This window comes from Lingula anatina, chromosome 4 (assembly GCF_051362555.1).
Source record: "Lingula anatina isolate TDL-2025a chromosome 4, LinAna3.0, whole genome shotgun sequence".
Taxonomy (NCBI): Eukaryota; Metazoa; Brachiopoda; class Lingulata; order Lingulida; family Lingulidae; genus Lingula; species Lingula anatina.
In genome coordinates this window covers 13,479,404-13,501,012 of record NC_141770.1, presented here as the reverse complement: position 1 = coordinate 13,501,012, position 21,609 = coordinate 13,479,404, and the positions used below count along the sequence as shown (strand labels likewise).

The 21,609-nt window shown below is 38.3% G+C and overlaps 1 protein-coding gene across 3 annotated transcripts; it reads right to left on the bottom strand.

Annotated features, from left to right (window-relative positions):
• Nucleotides 1–674: 674 nt before the first annotated feature.
• LOC106153145 (uncharacterized) lies at nucleotides 675–21,398 on the bottom strand. Of its 3 annotated transcripts, XM_013526960.3 has the most exons (30): nucleotides 21,231–21,397; nucleotides 19,369–19,472; nucleotides 18,403–18,558; nucleotides 17,847–17,934; nucleotides 16,638–16,946; nucleotides 15,673–15,792; nucleotides 15,323–15,463; nucleotides 14,571–14,656; nucleotides 14,096–14,257; nucleotides 13,717–13,807; nucleotides 13,351–13,476; nucleotides 12,980–13,123; nucleotides 12,677–12,771; nucleotides 12,078–12,245; nucleotides 11,492–11,582; nucleotides 10,977–11,129; nucleotides 10,610–10,732; nucleotides 9,836–10,209; nucleotides 9,418–9,537; nucleotides 8,984–9,118; nucleotides 8,700–8,799; nucleotides 8,080–8,313; nucleotides 7,766–7,906; nucleotides 6,851–7,003; nucleotides 6,385–6,486; nucleotides 5,564–5,662; nucleotides 4,941–4,991; nucleotides 4,020–4,073; nucleotides 3,556–3,676; nucleotides 675–3,328 (listed from the first exon to the last, which is right to left on the bottom strand). In XM_013526960.3, exons 1-30 carry the CDS (start codon nucleotides 21,340–21,342, stop codon nucleotides 2,617–2,619), a joined length of 4,665 nt encoding a protein of 1,554 aa, XP_013382414.2. In that variant the 5' UTR covers nucleotides 21,343–21,397; the 3' UTR covers nucleotides 675–2,616. The 3 variants fall into 3 exon arrangements, with proteins under 3 accessions (XP_013382414.2, XP_086866776.1, XP_086866777.1); XM_087010650.1 differs by lacking the exon at nucleotides 4,941–4,991 and having other exon boundaries at nucleotides 21,231–21,398; XM_087010651.1 differs by lacking the exons at nucleotides 16,638–16,946; nucleotides 17,847–17,934; nucleotides 18,403–18,558; nucleotides 19,369–19,472; nucleotides 21,231–21,397 and adding an exon at nucleotides 16,088–16,608.
• Between the last annotated feature and the right edge of the window lie 211 nt (nucleotides 21,399–21,609).

Genomic DNA, 21,609 nt, shown 5'->3' with positions numbered 1-21,609 from the left:
AGCCATCGTTACGAGGCTATTTACAAAACAATAAGCTCAAATGTAACACCTACATTATTTGGGAATTGTTTCGGAATTGTTTTGATATATGTGCACTGGTAAACAGTGTTTTAAGCAAATAAAAAAATTCGACCTGCATGCCAAGACAGAATTCCACAGCTCTGTCGTGGCAAGGATTCGAACCTGGGTTGTCTCGGCCACAACGAGAAGTCCTAACCACTATACGATCACGGCCCGCACTGCAAGCGGTGAGCCCTTCGAGAGCACGTGCAACTTGACTTTGATGAGAAGTTATTATGATTCTAAATACCAGATTTTAGCAAAATAACACCCGGAATGAAGGTCGAGACGCACAATGTACGCCACATTTTAACTAGCCTCACTATTTTGGCCAGAGTTTGTAAAATGCAGGACTATCATAATTTAGTGAAAAATAGCAGCAACAGAAAAAAGGGAGAGGGGCGTTTTTTGTTTTATTTCTCGTAAATGTTGAGTTTCTGGTCGAATTTAAATGTGAAATTAAAGTTGTTCATCATAACAAGCTATGAAATTTCACATGTTAGTGTGTACACTAAGTATATGTGTGTTTGAATGGGGGTGTGCTTGTTTGTGTGTCTGTGGGGGTGTGTGTGTATGTGTGTGTGGTATATATTGTTCAATCTATTAAGGCAAAGTCATCAGCAAAAATAGATTTTAATAAGCGACATATAATGAGTCCTTCAAATTAAAAAAAAATTGAATTTGATTTTTTTATTATGGGGCTTATACGTGTAGATCTACTTGTTTATAATCTAAAATTCAGGACAATCTGATCCCCGTGCATCTTGGGACCAAGATTTCGCATCTAAAATCGATTACCCTCAAACAGGCGTAGACCCGAGAGTGAAGATATTGATGTTCAATCAGGGTGTTCTGCAATCCACAATAATTCACACAGCTGGCTGCTCTCTTCATTGAGTTGATTGATATTGATGTTCAATCGGTGTGTTCTGCAATTCACAATAATTCACGCAGCTGGCTGCTCTCTTCACCGAGTTGATTGATTGCCGCTGAGTAGTTATCTTTTCGACCCAGAGCTACGGTTCTTTATGTCTTGCAAAGGCCCGGCCCCATTGGCGTTTAGGATGAAATGCGCATGAATTTCGCACAAAATTGGTTGATATTCGCTAAACCTCCGCAAATATTCGTGATAAATGCTTGTACATGAATCAGTCGGCCAATACCTGCATACGTCCGCAATTATCCGCTGAGGCAATTTTTCCGTTCCAGGGGGTTTTGAGCTGCATAATATTTGGGTTTCGGACGTCATGCGCAATATCCGCAATTCATATGCAATACATGCGCTGTTATCGGCTCTTATCCGCAACTCACGGGTAATTGCGGGTTGCTAGCGATCTGGAAGAGTATGTATGAAGTATGCAATCCGTTATGTTGAGCTTCCCCATCACGAGCTAAAGCGTTTGTGTTGCGTCCGATTTGTAAACAATAAGCGATGGATAACGACCGCTTAACATACACCAAAACTGGTGTATAAATCGGGCAGAAAGCGACATCGTTGTCAGTCTAAGTCCAGCATGGAACCCCAAAGACGCCGTCTGATTGTTGCTGCAATCCAACAACATAACTATCAACTTGTCCAAATCCAACAATTGATCCAGAGGCGGAGAAGTAGGCGGAGAAGACGACCATGAGCTGTCGGGGCGAGACCAGGGGCTCCACAACTCGAAATCATTGCAAATTGCGACAGAGCGCAAGCATGGCGATTCGTCGCTATTGCGTAATTCGAAGGCATCGCAATTTGCCACTGAGCGCTAATAGCAATATCACCGTTAGTTTCGAGGCTATTATTTGCGACGAGAGTAATTCAGTAATAAAGTAAATTTTCTGATAAAAAAATTTGTGTTGTCTTTCGACGATAATCATAGGTTTAAACGTTTCATTTTCTACACTAAATGAAAAAGCAGAAACAAAGCATTCGGCCACACAGCCACCTTCCTCAGTGTGTGTTATTATGAGACTAAACACTACTCACCAATATCAGTAATTGTATTAGTCCAAAATAGCACGCGTGCTTCGCTTATTGAATTGTTTCTGAGATTTTATTGGTGTCAAACACTTCAAATATCAGTATTTGTAATTGTGATATTCCTATAAATTACTGGAAGTCTGGAGCACGGGGAAGGGGCCAAAACCTTGCCAACACTGTAGAAGTCGGCACCCAACAGAGCTTCCATAGAAGACAAGATGCAACGCAACCCCAACAAACATTGGCGCAATTTACCTGCTGGTTCCGTTGCTTGGCAAGACAGAATGGTGGACAGAGTGTCAAGACAGAGATCCAAAACCTCAACAAGCACTGGTTGAATTCACCACCTTCTGGATCAGTTAACTGGCAAGGTGGAATACTAGACTATGTACAGTGTATAACGAATATATACATTGTAATGAATGTTTTGGTGATTTGACATTGTGTACTTGGATTGAATTGATTTTAAGAGAAAATGTTGAAACCGAGATAGGCCTTAAACCCAAGTTTTTATCCCCAGGCCATTAAACGGCACTTCCATATGACATTCATTTACATTTTAATCTGGCTAAAAATTGCGTTATAAATTATCATGCTTCTACATCAGTCATAGGTGTACAAGGACGTGAGTTCAGTGAAATGCGACTGCCCTGATTATTAGACCGCCACGTTGCCATACTTTTGCGCAACCGATCATTTGGCACCAAGTTCTGACTGGACAAAGGAATGGTTGTAACAGGCGACAGTCTACTCCCGCTGAGCCACTGTGTTATTGCTGCTCTGTCGTATGTATAACCGTCACTTGCAGTAACGGGGTCTTTCATAAGACTGCCTGTGATTGGACACAAAAACTGACTAGGGATGTCACCAGGACTTCCAGAGGCTCCACCAACTTGAAATGCGTGATTTTCCCATGAACCAGAATGGCTATTTCTTTCATCCTTGTCTTCAGAGACGGTTACATTACGCGAATGATCGGTGGAATATGAAAAATTTGTAGCAGCTGGAGGTATCTGAGCATAGAAGTCATCGTAGTTAGCAGACTCCAGTCGAGGTTTGCCATCCCGGTGGTAAGTGGCGTAATGTCCTTGACCTTGACCTGAATTATGAAGACGGGCATAACCGTCATCCAGGCCTGTGTACATATGGTCGCCAGTGGAGGTTAAAGTTAGACTGTTATATGTAGGTGAGGCTTGGGGCATCACTTCCTGCGGGGCTACCGATAGTTGACTAGCCGTGCTGGACGCTGACGATGGCCTAACTTCATTGTCGCGTAGATTAAGCAGACTGCTGAACCTACCACTTAGAAATTGGAAATGAACTGGAGTGAGTGAGATGGTAATACCCATACTGTGATAATTACGAACTATTTGTAAAAAAAACATGGGTACCCTTTGTAACTGCACACTATTTATATAAATTGTATGCCTACTCAACTTTCTTCTGCACGCACAAATATGTTGGAAGTAAAATAACATATCAGTGATCTAATATTCAAATTATTGACGCCTATCCTGTGCAATACATACTTATTGTTTGCAGCTTTCTTTTTGTACAAAAAGAGCCACAGCCCGACTACTATGGTTCCTGCCACTGCCAGCACAACCACCGGTACCACTACAGCAACTACCAGCTTGCCACTCTCAGAACCTTCAGTTACCAAAAAAAAACACATTAAACACATTATGTGACTATCATCGTTTCAACGACAATTGAAAGTGGATAGCTCATGGTTAATTTAGATTGACAGACAGAAATTACTTATAATCTTACTTATAATTACTAATAATCAAACAATTCACTTGTAATTATTTATAATCAAACAATTACAATCTTTTGGTTAAATTAATGGTGCTCTTATTTTTTTTAACAAACTATCATACCAAAACGTGTCTATCTACATGTGGGGCAAGCTTTCTAAAGACGGTGTAGATGAAAAAGCACAGTTTTGTGATAATAACATCCATGAGGCAACGACGGCGGCTGAACCTACCTTCTTTTTCACCTGGTGATGTTGTTGTGGGTGGAAAAGTTGCGGTAGTGGTGCCTGAAAAAAGTTTTATTGGAAAGTTTGTGAAGAACTGGCAGGTGGATTTAAGTGTGTGTGTGTGTGTGTGTGTGTGTGTGTGTGTGGCTTTTTTTAAAATTTATGAATAACCAACTGAAATTGCAGAAGCCACCCGCTGGCTTGCCCTGTGACATATATCTAATTTAATAAAGTAAGGTGTGGTACTACCTAAATGCTGGAATATCCATGCGGGAAATGAGTTAATTTCGTGATATCTATTACATGGTAGCTTGTGTTTTGTTTGACATTGTGTATTAACAGAACGCAATAGTTAAGAGAAAAAATAGTTGAAAGTTTTCAAAGCTATACAATTAAAATGTCCTACTATTCTCCTTATCTGTAATTTAGATTTAAAATTTGCCATGTTGCTTGTAGAAATACATGTATATCTGCTTTACATTTATGAGCCACTTTTCCAGATCTACAGTGGGTACCAAAGAGAAGGTATTAAGTGAAAGCTAGTGTCAAGCGCAGATGAGATTAATCATGAATGCAGATAAAAATAACAGTGAGGTGTTTCATTAGTTTCAAACTGTTAAAATTCTTTTAAAAAGTATCATGTGGCACAAGTAAACAGATTTCATTATTGGTATAAAGAAGGGACAAACGAAATTGCCGCCTCTCTTCGCTGAGGTAATCTAGGTGCTTTTATAAACTCGACTGGTGTCACCCGGCTTTAATTTGGCGTAACTGTGGTCAAAGCGAGAGGTACGTTTGAATTAAAATTTAGACAACTGTATACTCAAAAACGTACAGAAGAATAAAAGCTAAATTTTCAACTAATTTAAAAAGCAAGCGAGTAGGCAGCAAAGCAAGATACCGACTGAAATATAAACTGATAATTACGGCTAGAAACACTGAACGTATTTGATAAAGTGGACGCCGGTGTACTTGGCGCTGAAAGTGAATAAAAAAGAAAACACAAATTGCTGGAATCTGCTGCAAAAAGGAAGGATACTCTGATAGCAACTAAGCATATACATTGTTATAAAATTGTTAATATCTAACCTGACAGGGTTTCCTTGAACTAGTACATGGAGATTATCCAATACAATCAATGTTAACAAAACATTATATTAGCATTGCCATTCCCGATTGTATTTATAATGGTAAATATATAACAACTATTAATCATCTGCTAGTTTTTAAATTTTATCAACCAATGGAAAATAAAAAAGAAATGAAACAGTCAAAAAATAAATACCTCAATTAAAATACTTCCAAGGGGTCATTCCCAATGAAACTATCGTTCTACGTAGATCAATCAAACTCCACAGGGACTCTCGCTGAGTGCAATCAGATGCACACATTAACACGCCCTTTCTTGGCCTTGAGTGGGATACTGAAAAGCGTTAATATGATGGCATTCATCGAGTCCCCGCGGAGTTGGATCGAGCTACGTGGACCGATTGTTTCATTGGTAATGACCCCTCATAGGATAAAGCATTACTTCATCCTCATGAACTTACGTAGAACAGCTGTATACTCCAACCGGAATCCTACTTCACCCGTTGAGGCATCACTCTTAAACTCCACTAATGCAACATTAGCGTCAAGATGGATGCGACCTTGTATCAAGTAATATATAAATATTTCAATTTAAATGTATTTTTACTAACACGTTTGCAAGTGATTGTGTAAAACAGCAGAAGTTATTTTATAAAAACGGTCAAGTTAACAAATCACAGCTAATATATGCGGTCAAACGATGCTTTTGAAATAAGGCATGAACATTTTGTAGTTAGAAAGTTTTAGCTCAAATGGTGTACTGGTTCCAATGTCTAAAATAGGGATATAATGAAAAATTATGATCTCCCACAAACATAGAGGGGCAAAGATCTTGAACAAGAACAAATCTACCAAAAATACTGAAATGCTGTTATTTAAATTGCATTCACTGTTGGCCACAATAAATGTTAGAGAAGAGGCAGGCTTCAGCGATGAGACTTTGAATTTCACATTAAATATTAATATTATAAATCTGAATGTTTTTATGAATCCGGACACAATGTTTGCGAATTTTTTTAATATGACCTAAATGGAAATACTGGTCCACACTGATTGGAAATAAAGGTATGAACTGGCCGGATGTACATGTGGATGCTGTGGCGGATAAGAAGATACTATAGGGGACTTTCATTTTTGTGTTACATGCCATATTCCTGACGCATAAATCACTTTTACGCAAATTACATCTTTTAAAATGTTAAAACAATATGAAAAAAACAAGAAAAATGAAGCACAAATATACTTAAAATGAAGGTAGTGTAAGAGACAAAACAAAACTTACTATTAGGCAGAGGCCCAGAGAGGGTTTCGATAAGGGTAGCTAAATTCTCCACTTCTGTGAACAACTTTACAGTATCATATGATGCTTCAGTCTTCGAACCGTCTTTGAAAAATCAATAGAAATTGTACTGTTACTCTGAAATCTGTCCACCCCTACAAGCATTACAGTTTTCATTCAATCGCCACCTTAAACAACAAATCATCATATAACCCTAAACACAAAATTCCAAAAGAAACAAAAATAAAGCAACAAATAAATAAATAAATAATGATGAGAACTATTACCGACTATTGCAGACTAATTGTTGTACAATGATAACAATAATTATAGTAACGACGAACATCATACTTTTTTATACATGGAAAAATAAACGTATAAATGAATATATGTAAATTTATTAACAAAAGGACAAAATATGATAGACACTTGTATAGTTATCAAGCGAAAAGCAATAGTAAACACTTACCTTTAAACTGCACATTAATAGTATATCCCACGGGCACAACAATGGCCCAGATACAGGCCACATTGTTGTCATAAAACAGGTTTGGGTAAAGCGGCGTCTGCAGCCAGCCCGAGTTGCCGTCCCCGCTTGACGTACTGGCACCAGCCCCGCAACCTGAAAAAAACCAAGGTCATTCTTGGCAGCCAATCGAAAGCTGTCTCAAAAAAGAAAAGCCCCATGTTATACCCTGAATGAATGTGTATAAAATTTGCTACAGGATAATTCTCTCAACAGCCAAAGCACGTTTTAGTTCATCTGGTATAGGGGTGCCAATTGGTGCCAATTAGGTAACTGAGGCTAATTGGTATCAGGAGTCAGTTTTGGTCAGGAGTCAGTTTTTGTTTGGTAGCAGTTTCAAATCAGCAGCTTTCATCATGTAAACGGTCACTTATTAATACCCTGTTGCTTAAAAGACCGTATCTAATATATGGGGTTGTTGGGTTGGGAACGATATCATCCGTAATATGAAACAAAGATAAGATAAAGCAATAATGTATAATCATTATGCAGCCTAAGGGTTGTTCTAGAGAATAGGGTAAAGTTAAATTGTGTCAAGGGTCACATAAGGTCAAATTTGAGGTATTTTCTTCAAAAAATAAACCAATAAAGTTTTTTCATATTGAGAATGTAAGTCAAGAATGTTATTGATGGATTATGATAATTTCTGTCTATATTCAAAGGGTTTGATGAAACACTGAATCCTGACATAATGAACCTTCACGCGATATCAACTCAGGTGTTCAAAGATCACCCAATTGGTACCTACGCTCAAAATATTAGGGGTGAGCCTGATGGCCTATATATTATATATGTCTGGAGAGCATTTGTGTTCTTTTTGAACGATCCATTTGGGATAGCGTAGTTGGTCATACTCACCGCCTGACACTCCTAGTGTCGAGGTACCTTTCTCCGGGGACAGGGGCTGCCTGTAGCATATAATGCCTTTGTATGAGGCACAATGGTCTACCATTCGAATCCATGCGTGGTGTGGACACTGGCTCAAGCGAGTTTCATTGCCTGCAATTTGCGACCATGAGTTATGTTATTTTATGTTATTTAAGACGGAACAGTTATAACAGATGCTTCATTATCGTGACGTAGAGAACGTTTATTTGAAGGACGTGTAGCTTGAGATAATGCGTACGCCAAGACATACTTTATTTCAAAGGTATAAGCATCAATTGTTGTACCCGTGCAAATTGCCTTGGTGACGAATGTATCAGCAGAGGGTATCACAGGGAAATAGTGGAAGGCGAGAAACTTTGTATAACCCCTTTCTTTGCAGACGACATCCGCCATTCTCTCGGTGAACTTCTGTGTGCAGGCGGTGTACCATCGTCCCTGTTCAAAAACTTCCAACAGCCCTTCATAGCCGTCTGCTCTCTGTCCGTCGTTCAGGCGAGTGCTATTTGGAAAATGGCGACCTGGAAAGCATTGACAGGTCTCAGCAGGAATAAATGACGCTAGTAGTGAGATTAAGGAAAACAAAAACGAAATGCAGTATACTGCCATGAACGCACGATGTGTCCAGACTAGGCTATCAATGAAAGACGTATATATTGCCTATATAGTGTGCAATCGAAGTAAAATGCATGAACACAACGCTAAACGGAACGCGCCGTACGTCAACGTCCAGTTTACAATTAAGACTCCTGATTACATTTTAGAAAAATGAATGGTTCAGAGGGCCTGCGTATGTTGCCTTTTTGGGAGTGAGGCGCAGGGTAGTTTTATCACATTTTATTTATCTATTTTATTTTCCCCATTAACTCCACAAAAAGTTTAACATGTGGGACGGTGTGAAAGTTACCTTCACAAACAATTCCGACATGGGGACAGGATAATGGCGGTGTTGGGCCCAGGGATGGACTGCAGCCAAGTATACTGTCCTCGGAACCAGTACAACGTAGCTGAAAACCCAGTGCAGAAAAGGCTTAATACAACCAATGATGGTCCATCATCCAAATTTTGCGTGCTTTAGAGTTTTTTGAAAAAAAATCACAACAAAGTAGTGAAAAATTTTACCAAAACTTTTTTGAAACGACCTTAATGAAGTATATATTGCAGAACAAAATGGCACATTTTATAACTTACCTCTTGGAGATGAACAATCGCTGCACCCTGTCCAAACTCTGTGGTCAGTTCTTTAGACGCGAAAACGAACCCTAACTGAGAGCAGGCAACTTTGGCGTTTGTCGCCTTGTGATTTGTCCAGATGCTGCGGCACATCTAAAATAAGATACAATTACATGTTCATCACATTGTATTATACATTATGTACCAAGTACGGGATTTCCAATTAAGAACAGATAAATGACACTGTGTCAACAAAGGTATATGTCTGCCTCAATTTTGTTTCTTGGCAAATATAGATTTTGACGTAGATTTATCAGTGCATCATTTGCCACTATTCAACGTTGGAAACACGGAATCTGAAATTATGAATATTAAATTTTGATAGTTAAACTTGAGAGCATGGGAAACACTTAATAGTGACGCAAAATGAATTAGGCGAGTCATTTGCTTACGGAGCGCCAATCCCCATAATAGTACATCTCTAGGCGTCCAGCATTGGATGTATTTCCACCAATTAGCCTTAGGGAACCATCCAGGGTTACGATATCTCTATCACACGCAATCCATATCGCCTGGAAAATTAATGTACAAGAAGCCCTTTTTAAAATTACGAAGAGGAAAATCGAACAGAGCAAAAATGATTAATGTATAAATTATATTTTGCTGCCTTTTACAAAGATTCTAATGTTTCACTTCACGGATGGGTGTAATATTGACCTATAAATGCCGATGTCATTATCCACGATAATGTTCTTATCTGCACTGATAGATTGTAAGTTTATGTTGTTTTCAATAGGAAAGATACCATTTTTTCTGAAACAGGTCTTAAAATGTTTTTTTTTTTTTTTTACTTTTTAAAAGCAAACTCACAGAACTATCAAAGCAGGTTGTGGACGGACTTCCCCAGGGATCGTGCGTGCAGTCTGTTATTGCACTTTCATTTCCCGTGCATGAAAGCCCGGAGAGGACAGCACCGTTAGAGGGCACACTTCTGCTCGCCAAGACAGTCCCTCCTAGATGTCCAAGTTGTCGGCAAACGACACAAGCGACGTTTGTAACGTCGTTAACGGTGTTTGACCTTGCGCAGACGACACCCCATTTCCCGCCATGATGCGCTTCCAACCGTCCTGTCGTGGTCGTTTCCCCGTGCGATAAGCGTACCATACCCACTGAGCCCGAGGTGTCACATACAACACCCGCGTCTTCTGTATGGGTTGTGTAATCACATGTTCTAGCATTCCAACCTATAAATGCAATGTACAGACAAATATATAGCAGAGGTGCAATATTTAAGTACTCAGATCCTCTAATATCTGTATAATATGACGAGGCCCCCGCTACTAGAAAAAAAGCTGACTTTAGGGCAGTCTGCCTAAATGAATTTTGCTGGGGAACAAGAAATTCACTTATAAAGAACACTTCAAAATTAAATAAGCACGCACCTTAATGAAGTGACAAACGGCGATGGAGACCACCAAACAAAAATAAAAATATCCAGGGAACGCGTCGAAAATTAATGAAGACAGAAACCGTGAATTCTAAAAAGGAGAAATGAAACACTGTTACATTTAATTCTTCCCGTCAATCATTTACAGTGGACCCATTCTGTCTTTAAGTAAGAATAGAGCGCAAAATTCTGCCTACCTGAATGGGCGCACGCTCTGATAGAAGGCTCCTGTCCCGTGCACTGAAGTGTGGACAGCCACACGTTACCTCTGCCAGGACCGTAGAAACTGCCCAATTTCGGGAATTCCGCCCCAACGTAACCTGAAACAAAATAAATAAAACGACTGTAAAACAGGTGCATAATTTCATGTGCCAGAGAACAAAACATTAGATCTGGCATTGTAAACATGTTCCCATGCATTTTATTCCTTTCCGTCAAACTGAGTTCACAGGAACATTTTGCAGTTTTTCCTCTTCGACTTATTTACTATCCTGCATGTACATAAAAAAAATTACAAGAAACCTGTTACATACGCTATTGTCAATTCGTAGATTCACTATTTACCTAGTTCTCTACACACTACATCTGCATCAGCCTGGTCGAAACCGTCGTCACAGACGGTGCCCCACCTCCCGTCATGGAAGATCTCTATTCTCCCGGCAAAAGACGCGGGGCCTCCTCGCAAACGGACGTCTGCTTTGGGTCGAATTTCCGTACCTGGGATAGGAAAACACACAATTGCAATATTGATAGCTTTCCGTTCTTTAAATGATATGCCAAAACTTATACAAATGGGTTCACTTCCGGTCGTTTTGCTTTCTTATATGTAGCCTACTTTTTACATTTAATATTCATCTTCATCTGCATGCACACGTCTACTATTCAGAACATCTTTTCACGGGAAGTAAGGGCATTGTTAGTTCAATATCCAATTCTTACTTTTCACTTCTGTGGAAACTTTCCTATTATTATTTTCTTGCACTATATATTTATTCTTTACATATGTCTCCTTCTTCGGGGACTTCCCAAACATATGAAGAATTAAGGACAGACTAGTTTTATCATTAAAAAGTTCTTACCTGGATCTAATGTGCATCCGGGAGAAAAAGACACGTCATCAACGGCCATGTCACTCCGGGGAGCTCCCGTCAATGTGCCAATAAGCAGAACCTAAGATAACCAAAAAATCTTTGAATTTTTTTTTTAATTTATACATAGACCTACGCATCATACAAACACTGTGTAAAAAAAGGTAGACTAATTTGTTCAAGTCACATTTAAACTGTTAGGTAAACTACTGCACTTAATGGACGCAAAATTTGAAGTGAAACACGCTTTTGACCTAGATAAAGAAAGCAAATGAATTTTTATGAATAAAGTAATACTTTGTAAAGTAATACCATGCAATCTCCTTATTGAACTGTCGTCAAGTAGACATTTTGCAGCGCTTATCCCCATTAAAACAAACAAGACTTGTCCGAAAATGTTTATTTAGAAAGCAAGTATTAACTTATCCAGAGACGGGCCACGCCCCTAATTTTACCACTTGTAATAAAACCAATTTGTACACACACCCATACACGGAAACACACACGCGCGCGCGCGCGCGCTCTCTCTCTCTCACACACACACACACACACATGGCAAAGTAATGTTAGGACTTACTCGGAATTTTGCAAAAGGCCCAAGATCCACGACAGCAAAGCGCCACCTGTCCCCCCGGTCACCATTCAAGCTCCACCTCTGAACGATCTGGGCAAGATTGTTCATGTTTTGTACGCTGACGCTTAATGTTCCCATGTTATTTCCATACATGTGGTAAAAGAAGCGTATCTGTATATGGAAAGAATCTATTTATTCAACATGACCATATACTGGAGTTGGTATAATAGAAAATACCTCGAACCAATTTAGGTTTGGTTGTTTTTCATGTCCAGATAACTGCTGTTTACACATAGTCGGTGTTTAGATAGTTTGTAATAACATTTTAGGCCTAAATTCGAGAGGCCAGCCCACGATTTCAATCCCTATAATACATTTCTTACATTAAACCTGAGTGTCAAAATGATGAAAATAAGCCTACAGGTGTCTATCGAAAGTTATGACAAAAAAAAATTGTGAGGGGGGGGGGGATCAAATGTTAATTTTAAACTGTCTTGACTCAACTTGAAATGTTATTTTGATGATTTGTCGAAATGACGACATTAGACAATATTGACAATATTGATATTAGACGGGGAAGTTTGACGAACACCTACACTTACCTTGCATACACCGTTTGTATTGAATATCTCACTTTTCAACACAGCCCTATCCCCACTTTGGCGAGGATTTGACGCCTCGGTATACATATACTTTCCTGAAACGTGACGTTTGTAATATTGTTATTTTAAAATGGCACACTTGAATTTAAAGCATGTGTAAACATGGTCATTTCACATTATTCATTTCCATAGATTGCCAAAGTGAAACCGGGCCTTTGCCATTACAAGAATAAAAAAATTCAAGGGAAAAGCTAAAAAAAATCACAGTTCTCTTATCAGCATTATCAGCAGTATGATTTTTACCTTGGTCATTTTTTAATGAATGGTCGTAGCTAGGTCCCGTTAATGTGGTTCGAGTGCCCCCAGCACGCCGCGTCCACTCAAACTGACTCTTGCTTGCATCGTGCCCCCAGCCACAGAGGTCAGTTTGGAAGTCGCATCTTGACCCTTGGTTTAACACAGAAAGGTTTGCCTTAGCTCATAAACATGCATTTATAAGATCAATACAAATTTAAGTTACGTTTTTCGATTATAAAATCCAATAAGTGTGCGTCTTCGTTTGTGTGTGCGTGTAGGTGTGCGAGTTTGTGTGTGTGTGTGTGTGTGTGTGTGTGTGCGTGCGTGCGTGTGTAAGCAGGGGAGAGACATAGAGAGGGCATACTGGGAACACTCACAACCAGCACACTGTGCTTCATCAGAGTCGTCAATACAGTCTTTATCGTAGTTGCAGACTTTATCCTGGGACACACATTCCCCGCTACCACACCTAAAGTCACTGGCTGAGCAAGCGGGCGTGCCACCTGATATCATAAAACAGATTTCATGTAATTTTACAAATAAAAAGTCTTAATGCTAAATGCCTGTACGTTTGCACATGTAGTTGTTTTCGGTTTTTAGAAATAATATGCCCTAAAAAATCGACCATTAATATGTATTACAGATGTACGAAAAAACCCCGGTATGTGCATTGCTGAAAAAGGGGGCTTACATGATGGGGAAAGTGCACCTCACTTTATGTATGTTTTCATATTTTGACGTACCCAAGGTGCAATCACGAGACAGCGTGACGTCATCCAGGTAAATACCATTACTTCCCGTGCCTACAGCGCCATCTATCAACACGGCACTGCTCTAAGATATAAAAATGGTTATTGAATAATAGGTGCTAGTTTCAACACTTTCATGCGTCATCATCAGGTGCAAAGTGATATAATACGAGACTTTAAAATATTTTACTTATCGGCTACTCAATGATTTCACGTTCTTTATAAAGCAATCCCCAAACCGCGTCAACCATGAACGTGCGAGTATACAGCTCCCTCATAATAGTTCTATGTAGCTAAAGCATCATAATCAGACCAAAAAAAAAATCATATCAAATGTAACCATGTAATTGTTATAAAATATACATGGACATACAGGGGTTACCGGTCCGTACGGAAATAGATTGAACCTGGCTAATGTCCAATCACCACGCCTCTGTGTGTGTACGGCCCCTACGTCGTAGGTCAAGGCGTCCGCAGTTTTAACCCTTACGGTAATACGATCTGATGCTGCAGGTTTGAAATAGTAGAAGGACAGCTGGAATATAGAAATATATAGTAACATATAGTAAAGTATTTACAAGAAAAAATAACAAAAAGATTAGTGGAATATTATATATAAAAGATTATACATTACTTAATAAATCAGAAACACAGATGCTTACTCAAGGTATGATGACAATTTCGTTAAAACAGAATTTCAGTACAAGTTATACAACCGTGAAAAAAATCTTATATGTCGCAAATTTTAAGTAATATCTAATATATGGCACATAAAACACTGATTTAGCTACATGATATTGTTCGATGTTTCAGAAACAATTTTCAATAATTTCAAAAATGATTACTACCGTGCATGATGTTGAATTCACTCTCTGCGACAAAGCCAGTGAGCCGACGTCATTGGCGTTGCCTGTAAGCCTGAGATAATAGTTATCTGGAAAGAATAATAAAATTACACGAAAAGACAGAAATTGGCCTTTAAAGTTGCTCATACTAAGATATATTTAAAAAATACATGCAAACTCTATAAGGGTTAAAACTTTTGTACAAACTAAGAGCGAGCAAGCTCTGGCCAGGACGCTAAATGGTCACCAAACGCTGAAAGTCGTAAATGCTCAAGCGAACAGCGTGCTTCGTCTAACGCCCATCAGATATATTTGGTATTTGTTTCCGCTGTACAAATATTGATGACCTATGAGCAATGTTTCAGCAACCGCGAAGACCAACATAACACATCGATTACATGTCGACAACTGAGCTACCATAGTGCATCTATGCTGCAATGAACAAATGCAGTCTTTAAAATGAGCCACCTTTGAGCATCCAAACTCCTCAGCGACCTTTGAATTACTTTTTTAGATATCATGTTTAAATTTCTGAACACCATGTGAACCAAGTCTGAACGATTATCCTGGGGAATCATGCCTTAAGCTTCAAACGGCAGCCATGATAGTTATATGTATAAAGGGGTATAAGAGAAAGTATATAGAAGTGGATGCAATTGACGAGATTCTCTTTCTCTCTCTCTCTCTCTCTCTCTCCCCCCCCCCCCCCCCCCCCCACACACACACACACACACACACACGTATATACAACCTACTTATGTCTCCCCTATGATCCCCTCTCGGACCCAGCTGTCCAGAAAGGTCTCCTCGTGTTCTTGTCCAGTTCAACTTTTCATTGCCAAGGTTTATCCAGTTGCAGAAGTCTGTCTCAAAGCCACATCGCCCGGCGTAAGTGACTTTGACAAACAAAAGATTTACATCAAAAGAGTGAGAAATCGACATAATTCATTGCGAGTAGAAGAAAGAGTAGAAATATTACACATCTGTATGGAATAATTCCATTACCATTGTCAAATATCCAAATGTTTTATCTGTTCACCAAACGTGTATAACTATTATAAATACTGAAACAGTTTCATGAATATCAATTCATAGTACCACTTACCACAATTTGTTTCGTCTGAATTGTCTCCGCAGTCGTCAGTGAAGTCGCAGACATCTTGTAAAGGAATGCATTTCTGGTTGTCGCACGTGAACTCGGTATATTGGCACTGTCTTTTGTAGTCTAGAATAGAGGTTATTCTTTGCGAGTATATATCAAATGTAATCATAATTTGACTGTTATATTTTGAAACAAAAAAGGTTTCATTGATAGACAAGACCCCATATGATACCTTGTTATTTGCGTTTTTTCACATTTTTCAATTGGTTTTTGATTTTAAATGATGGTATCCTATAACACCTGTTACATGCACTTCCCTTCACGGAAAAAGAAGAATGCCCTTCTTTCGAAGTTCTTGGGGTATTTGCAGAAAGTGTCATTCGTTCTTAATATTTTACAAAGGATAATTCTTACATACCAGTAAACTGAAAGCACTGTCTCCAGTTCATGTTGATATTTATTTGTGCTTAGAATCCTTTTTTGTCATCCTATTGTTGATAATCTCGCAAACGATAGATCTACGTTTCGATTTAGTTGACTCTCAGTTAAGGAAATTGTATTTGCAATTATAATTAATAACTTACCAGGATTTTATAATTTGGATTTACACGATAGTATTATAACTCTTTTGATTCAATGTATATCAAAAATAAAGACACATTTCCGCATAATTACGACAATATGCAAACATATACTTTCATTATCATTATTATATAATATTACCTGTAAAGACCAGCCATAATATGTCAGTTGGAGCATTAGTGCAGGCGACTCTCTCTCTCAAACACACACACACACACACACACACACACACACACACACACACACATATGCACACACACACACACACACGTATATAAACCTAAAAATCTTTTGACTCAATGTGTAAGAAAAATAAAGGCACATTTCCGCATAATTACGACAATATGCAAACATTTATTATCATTATCATTATTATATAATATTACCTGTACAGACCAGCCATAATATGTCAGTTGGAGCATTAGTGCAGGCGACTGTCGTTGAAGGGCAGAGAGACAGCGAAGATTCCGTCCCAGTACAGCGTGGGGACCACGTCAACGGCTGAGCCACGGATCCTGGTACGTCAACAGGTGTCACCACCGTGCCTGCGTTGAACCCCAAGTCCCCGCAGGTAACTAGAGTGTTGGCCTGCGTCCAGCCAGCGCTACAGACAGTGCCCCAGCGCCCGCCTGAGTATATCTCCAATCTCCCAGATGATAACTCGGATCCGTACGATAATCTTGCTGCGTTTTCAACTGAAAATGATAAATTGTTATATTAGGAGGTTGTGCATGTATCAGTAATCATTCGAAATTGGTAAGAATGCCACAGGTTACATATTGATCAAATCGATCTTAAATGATGTGTTAAGCCATAGTAAAAGAAACATGACTGAAACACCGAATGCAATCAAATAAGAGCAATGCGTCTTTTTCACTTAACAAAGCCTAAAAAGAATATATTATCCTATCAAACTGTTTATAGGTACCTATAATTTATTCTAATCAACCTGATGATACAGTACCACATTGAGAAATCACATTTGTCATTGCATTTTTAATTTTTTGTGTAGGTGCTGATAGATTTTATATTACTTGGCTTGCATGTTCGCTTGAAAAAAAAAATGGGTTGCAAATTGTCGGTTGCTCTGCCAATGTGACCTTTATAATGATCATCGCATATGGTGAGAGCATTTTAGCTATTCCATCAACATGTACATATTTATTGGTGTATTCTATGTGAATTGACAAATTACATTGCTTTCAAAGAAAAGGAGAAAAATGATTAGGATATGTACAAAAGGAATAAGGGAAAGCAAATAAAGGAATAATATAAACTAAAAGTATTAAAATAAACAAGAACATTAGGAGAAAGGAAGAAAGAAATTAAAAATAAATCAAGGTAAGTTCGTTCCTACACATTTAATTTATAAACAGAAGCAGGGGCGGTTTCACAAGACGGCCACATCCAGAAAATGAGTATAAACTTTGAAAAAATTATGCCCAATTTAGAACAAGTAGAACACTTAAACAAAGCAGGTGTTTCTTTTGACGGTTTTAATACCGATTTATCTAGATTCAAAGTGGACAAATAATTGGTCAAATAGTTTTCGGGGTATACGAGTTGTTCTTTGTAAAACGGGTTCCTATTCTTACCTTGAGGCGTGCATTCAGGTGCAAAGACGATGTCATCAACCGCGATGTCTCCTTTATAACCTGTGCCCACCACCGCTTCTATTATGACCTAAGTTATAGAAAAAGATGTCTTAAGATTCTAACAAATGTTTGGAATCATGTACTTTTGGAAAGTACAAGAGAAGGACAGATTTATTCAAGGTTCTCATAATAGTCATATTAACAAGAGCCTTTAAATAAACAATAGCACATGCGAACGAAATTAAACTTCACAGAGAAAAATGTTTTTAAGTTGTATGTTTAATATTGCAAACTGAATTCAGACTGGGGAGATCTAGTCCTTGATTGTAAATCTATGTAACCTGTATAGGAGAGTATACGTATTTTATTGAAAAACGAGGAAGTTCATAGCTTTAGATTTAATAAATGGAAAGATTTAGTTCATATATATCTATCTTGCTGCTTGGACTAAGTTTAGAACCATGTTGTTTTATAAGATATACTTGTTCTGTTTATATAAATACGCACGTTATTTACCACATAAGATGACTAATATTGTGTTTCAGTTTGCACTTACCGATATGTTGCTAGCTTTAGGTAAGGTGACTTCCCCTAACAGCCATCTTCGTGCACGCTGTGTTCTGCGTAGAAGTCTGGTCTCAGTACTGTTCACAATGATATATACATTTAGCTGGTTTGTATCTTCTCCGTACATGTAATAGTAGAATGAAAGCTGGAAGGAAAATAAACCACTTGAAGCTTTGAAGTTTGGAACCATTTTGTAAGCATAAGTATACTGGTTACGTGAATTAGTATTATTTCAAATATCCAATTATCTTTTTCAAATGCAAAACTTCACAAAAATAATTGCTTCTTTATTGTCTTAGTAAAAACGAAACCAGATTATAAATGTAGGCCTATCATCAAATGATGACTGAATAAAAATGGATCTTTCAAACACGGATGTGATCTACATTTACCTGTAGTTAAACTAATGGATTAAGATATCTTACTATAATAGTGACAATTTTTAAAAGGAAAGAACTCGGTCTGTCGAGATAATTGTCTTGCAAAGATAGCAGTACAATAAACTGGATGGTGCCTAATGCAATTTTCATGAACGTAACGCAAATAATGTTTAATTTGACAGATCTAGTTTGATTATTTGGACCAAAGGATCCCCAGGACTGTAGTGGAGCAGTGGGTGATTTTCTAAAATATTAATCAATCATTCAACTGATCAATCAATCAATCAATCAATCAATTCATGGCCAAATGTTGCATCTTGATGGAGGATCTCCTCAACGAGCTGTGTCCACAGGTAACGGTCCTTGGCCTGGCTTGGCCAGGTGGGTCCGAGATGGTGTACGTGGTCCCTCCATCTGGTCTTTAGTCAGCCACGCTGTCTTGCCCATCGTCTCAAAGTTCACTTTATTGTTTTGGTGGTCTAGCAGTTGAAACCACAATAAAATTTTTGATAGTACATCCTATTAGTTCAAATGTAGGAAATGAGGACATTACACAAAATACAAATAGTGTTTACCTTGCACTCGGTTGTTGTGGACGGTGTGAAGACTGCGCTCTCTAATCTCGCTTTTGCTCCGTAGTTTGACCCAGATGTTTCCAAGTAGATGTAATGTCCCGAGGCTGAAACGGTTGATTAAAAAACTTTCATATACCAGAATGCGAGTGCATCAGGGGATAAAGTGAGATCATGGAGAAGCCCCCCCTCCCCCAGGGCTGCCGTCCCCCGCCCGTACATATTCCTTACAAAAGAACATTATCTTTTATGTTGGATATCCATGTCTTCAGCCATCAATTTAAACAAACTCCCTTAAAACTAGTATTTTGGATCCATGCCAAAAGCTGTACAATTAATGCTAGATGGTGAAATATGGGGAATTTATTAGGAAATTGTGTCAAACAGAAAAATAAAACCACGTTTTCATCACCAAACTGAAACACGAATATGCTCTTAAGGAAAACTGCCTGTAATATATCTAAAAGGAATCTGCTGTAGACATTATTGAAATGAGTCAGACCTTCCAGCACCAATGCACATTATTTTGGTCTTTTTTAAATACAAAGACGCTTTAACAGAGCATTTTATTCCCAATATTGTACATTTTATATATTATATTGGCTAAATCTTAGCCTTAGTGGTATACCTGGCAAAAGTGCCCGAGGCAGACAACGAAAGACCTTCCTTGACAATTTTGAATTTCCAACAAGACACCTTTGGTCAATGGCGAGAAACAGAAACCTTTGGCAAAATATCAATGTTCGTCAAATGAACAAGAAAATTGAAGAAGAAGATAGGCTACATAAACATTTATCTCATCTTATTTAAATCGCTAATATGGGGGTTTCCATCACTGATTGTTTTGCCAGCGTTATCAGGCTACATACTAGAACAACAGTGTACTTACTCAGCAGGAAGATTGGCCCGTTCCCAGGTTACAATCTTGAGATGCCATGATTTATCGTACATAAATTAGATTACGTCAACTATTACAAATTGTTAAATTGGGTAAGATTAGGCAGGGAAGGCGAAAAACAATGTGCATAAGCGCCCAGATTTTTTAAATAAATTCCATTACGGGCTGGGAAACTAAAGCACATAAGCCCATATTTTGATGACAAATAATGTTTGTTCTTATTAAAAAAATATAATATCTTTAAATTCATATTGATTATTCCATTGCCTTCATATGTTATCCAACTTTGATTATGAAAATGTATTCTGAAGGTGCCTATGCTTAATCAAGTGGGTCTTTTTAAATAGTCTATACACACGTTGTTTTGATAGAGCTATGCATAAACCCGTAATCACACAACAGATTGTAAAGGCAGTTGTTCTTTCTAGACTATTTGGGTTTGGGGGGGGGGGGAGGACATGTGGGAAAGGTGGTGGTTAAGAGGGAAAAAACATGTAACTCTATTGAGCATGCGCATGGTTTACATGTCCAAGCGCAACCATCAGATTTAAATAGACCCCTACACGAAAATAATATCTGTTCATCATGAGTAATAAATGATCACCTAGCTTCTCTACCTTCTATATAATACGATTATGAAATCTACATAGATCATATTTAAAAAAAGAACATTTATCAAACTAACTTTCAGTAGTATATCAACTGTCATGGAATCATACCATTTTTTCCACGGATAGCAACTACGTTTAATGCACTGTTGCTGTTCAATGGTACTTCCTCCAAAATTAAACATCTTATTATGTTATAGTTGATTGGAGATAGAATCGAACATATTAGAATTGAACACATTTTGCTGATTGCTAACGCAATACGCAACAAAAAGACGTCAATGCAGATAATTTAATGCGCTATTTCTCGTATTCTTGATTTGGAAATAATTAGTCCGCTGGACTTTTACAACACTTACCGTTTTGATAAGTATGGTCGGTGTCAGGCCCCGTGTCGGTGGTAGGGGTGGGACCCTGACCGATTTTCCAGTCTAAGTTGTCGTTATGTACCTGCAGCCATGTACAGAACATGCCAGACTCAAAGGAACACGGAGGGGGGATTAAGGCACCTAGAAAATACAGGATAACAATTTTAATTAAAAAATAGTATGAACACCTGAACACCTCATCAGCTGTGTTATACACCTAAACACTTTCAATCAAAAGTTACGCTGGACAGATATGCTGATTAAAATGTTAAGTACATATATAGCAGATAAACTGGCGAAGCTGCACCTTATATGTACAAGGCCTATATTTCGATTCAAAGACACACGTTCTCTCCCCCGTTCCTCTCGT

Coding starts and splice junctions, on each gene's coding strand:
- LOC106153145 (XM_013526960.3), bottom strand. CDS start 21,342: ATGTTCTGTACATGGCTGCAGGTACATAACGACAACTTAGACTGGAAA. Junction 18,559..19,368: donor CCACAACAACCGAGTGCAAG/GTAAACACTATT, acceptor TTTTCCTTCCAG/CTTTCATTCTACTATTACAT. Junction 13,808..14,095: donor CGTACGGACCGGTAACCCCT/GTATGTCCATGT, acceptor TTTATATCTTAG/AGCAGTGCCGTGTTGATAGA.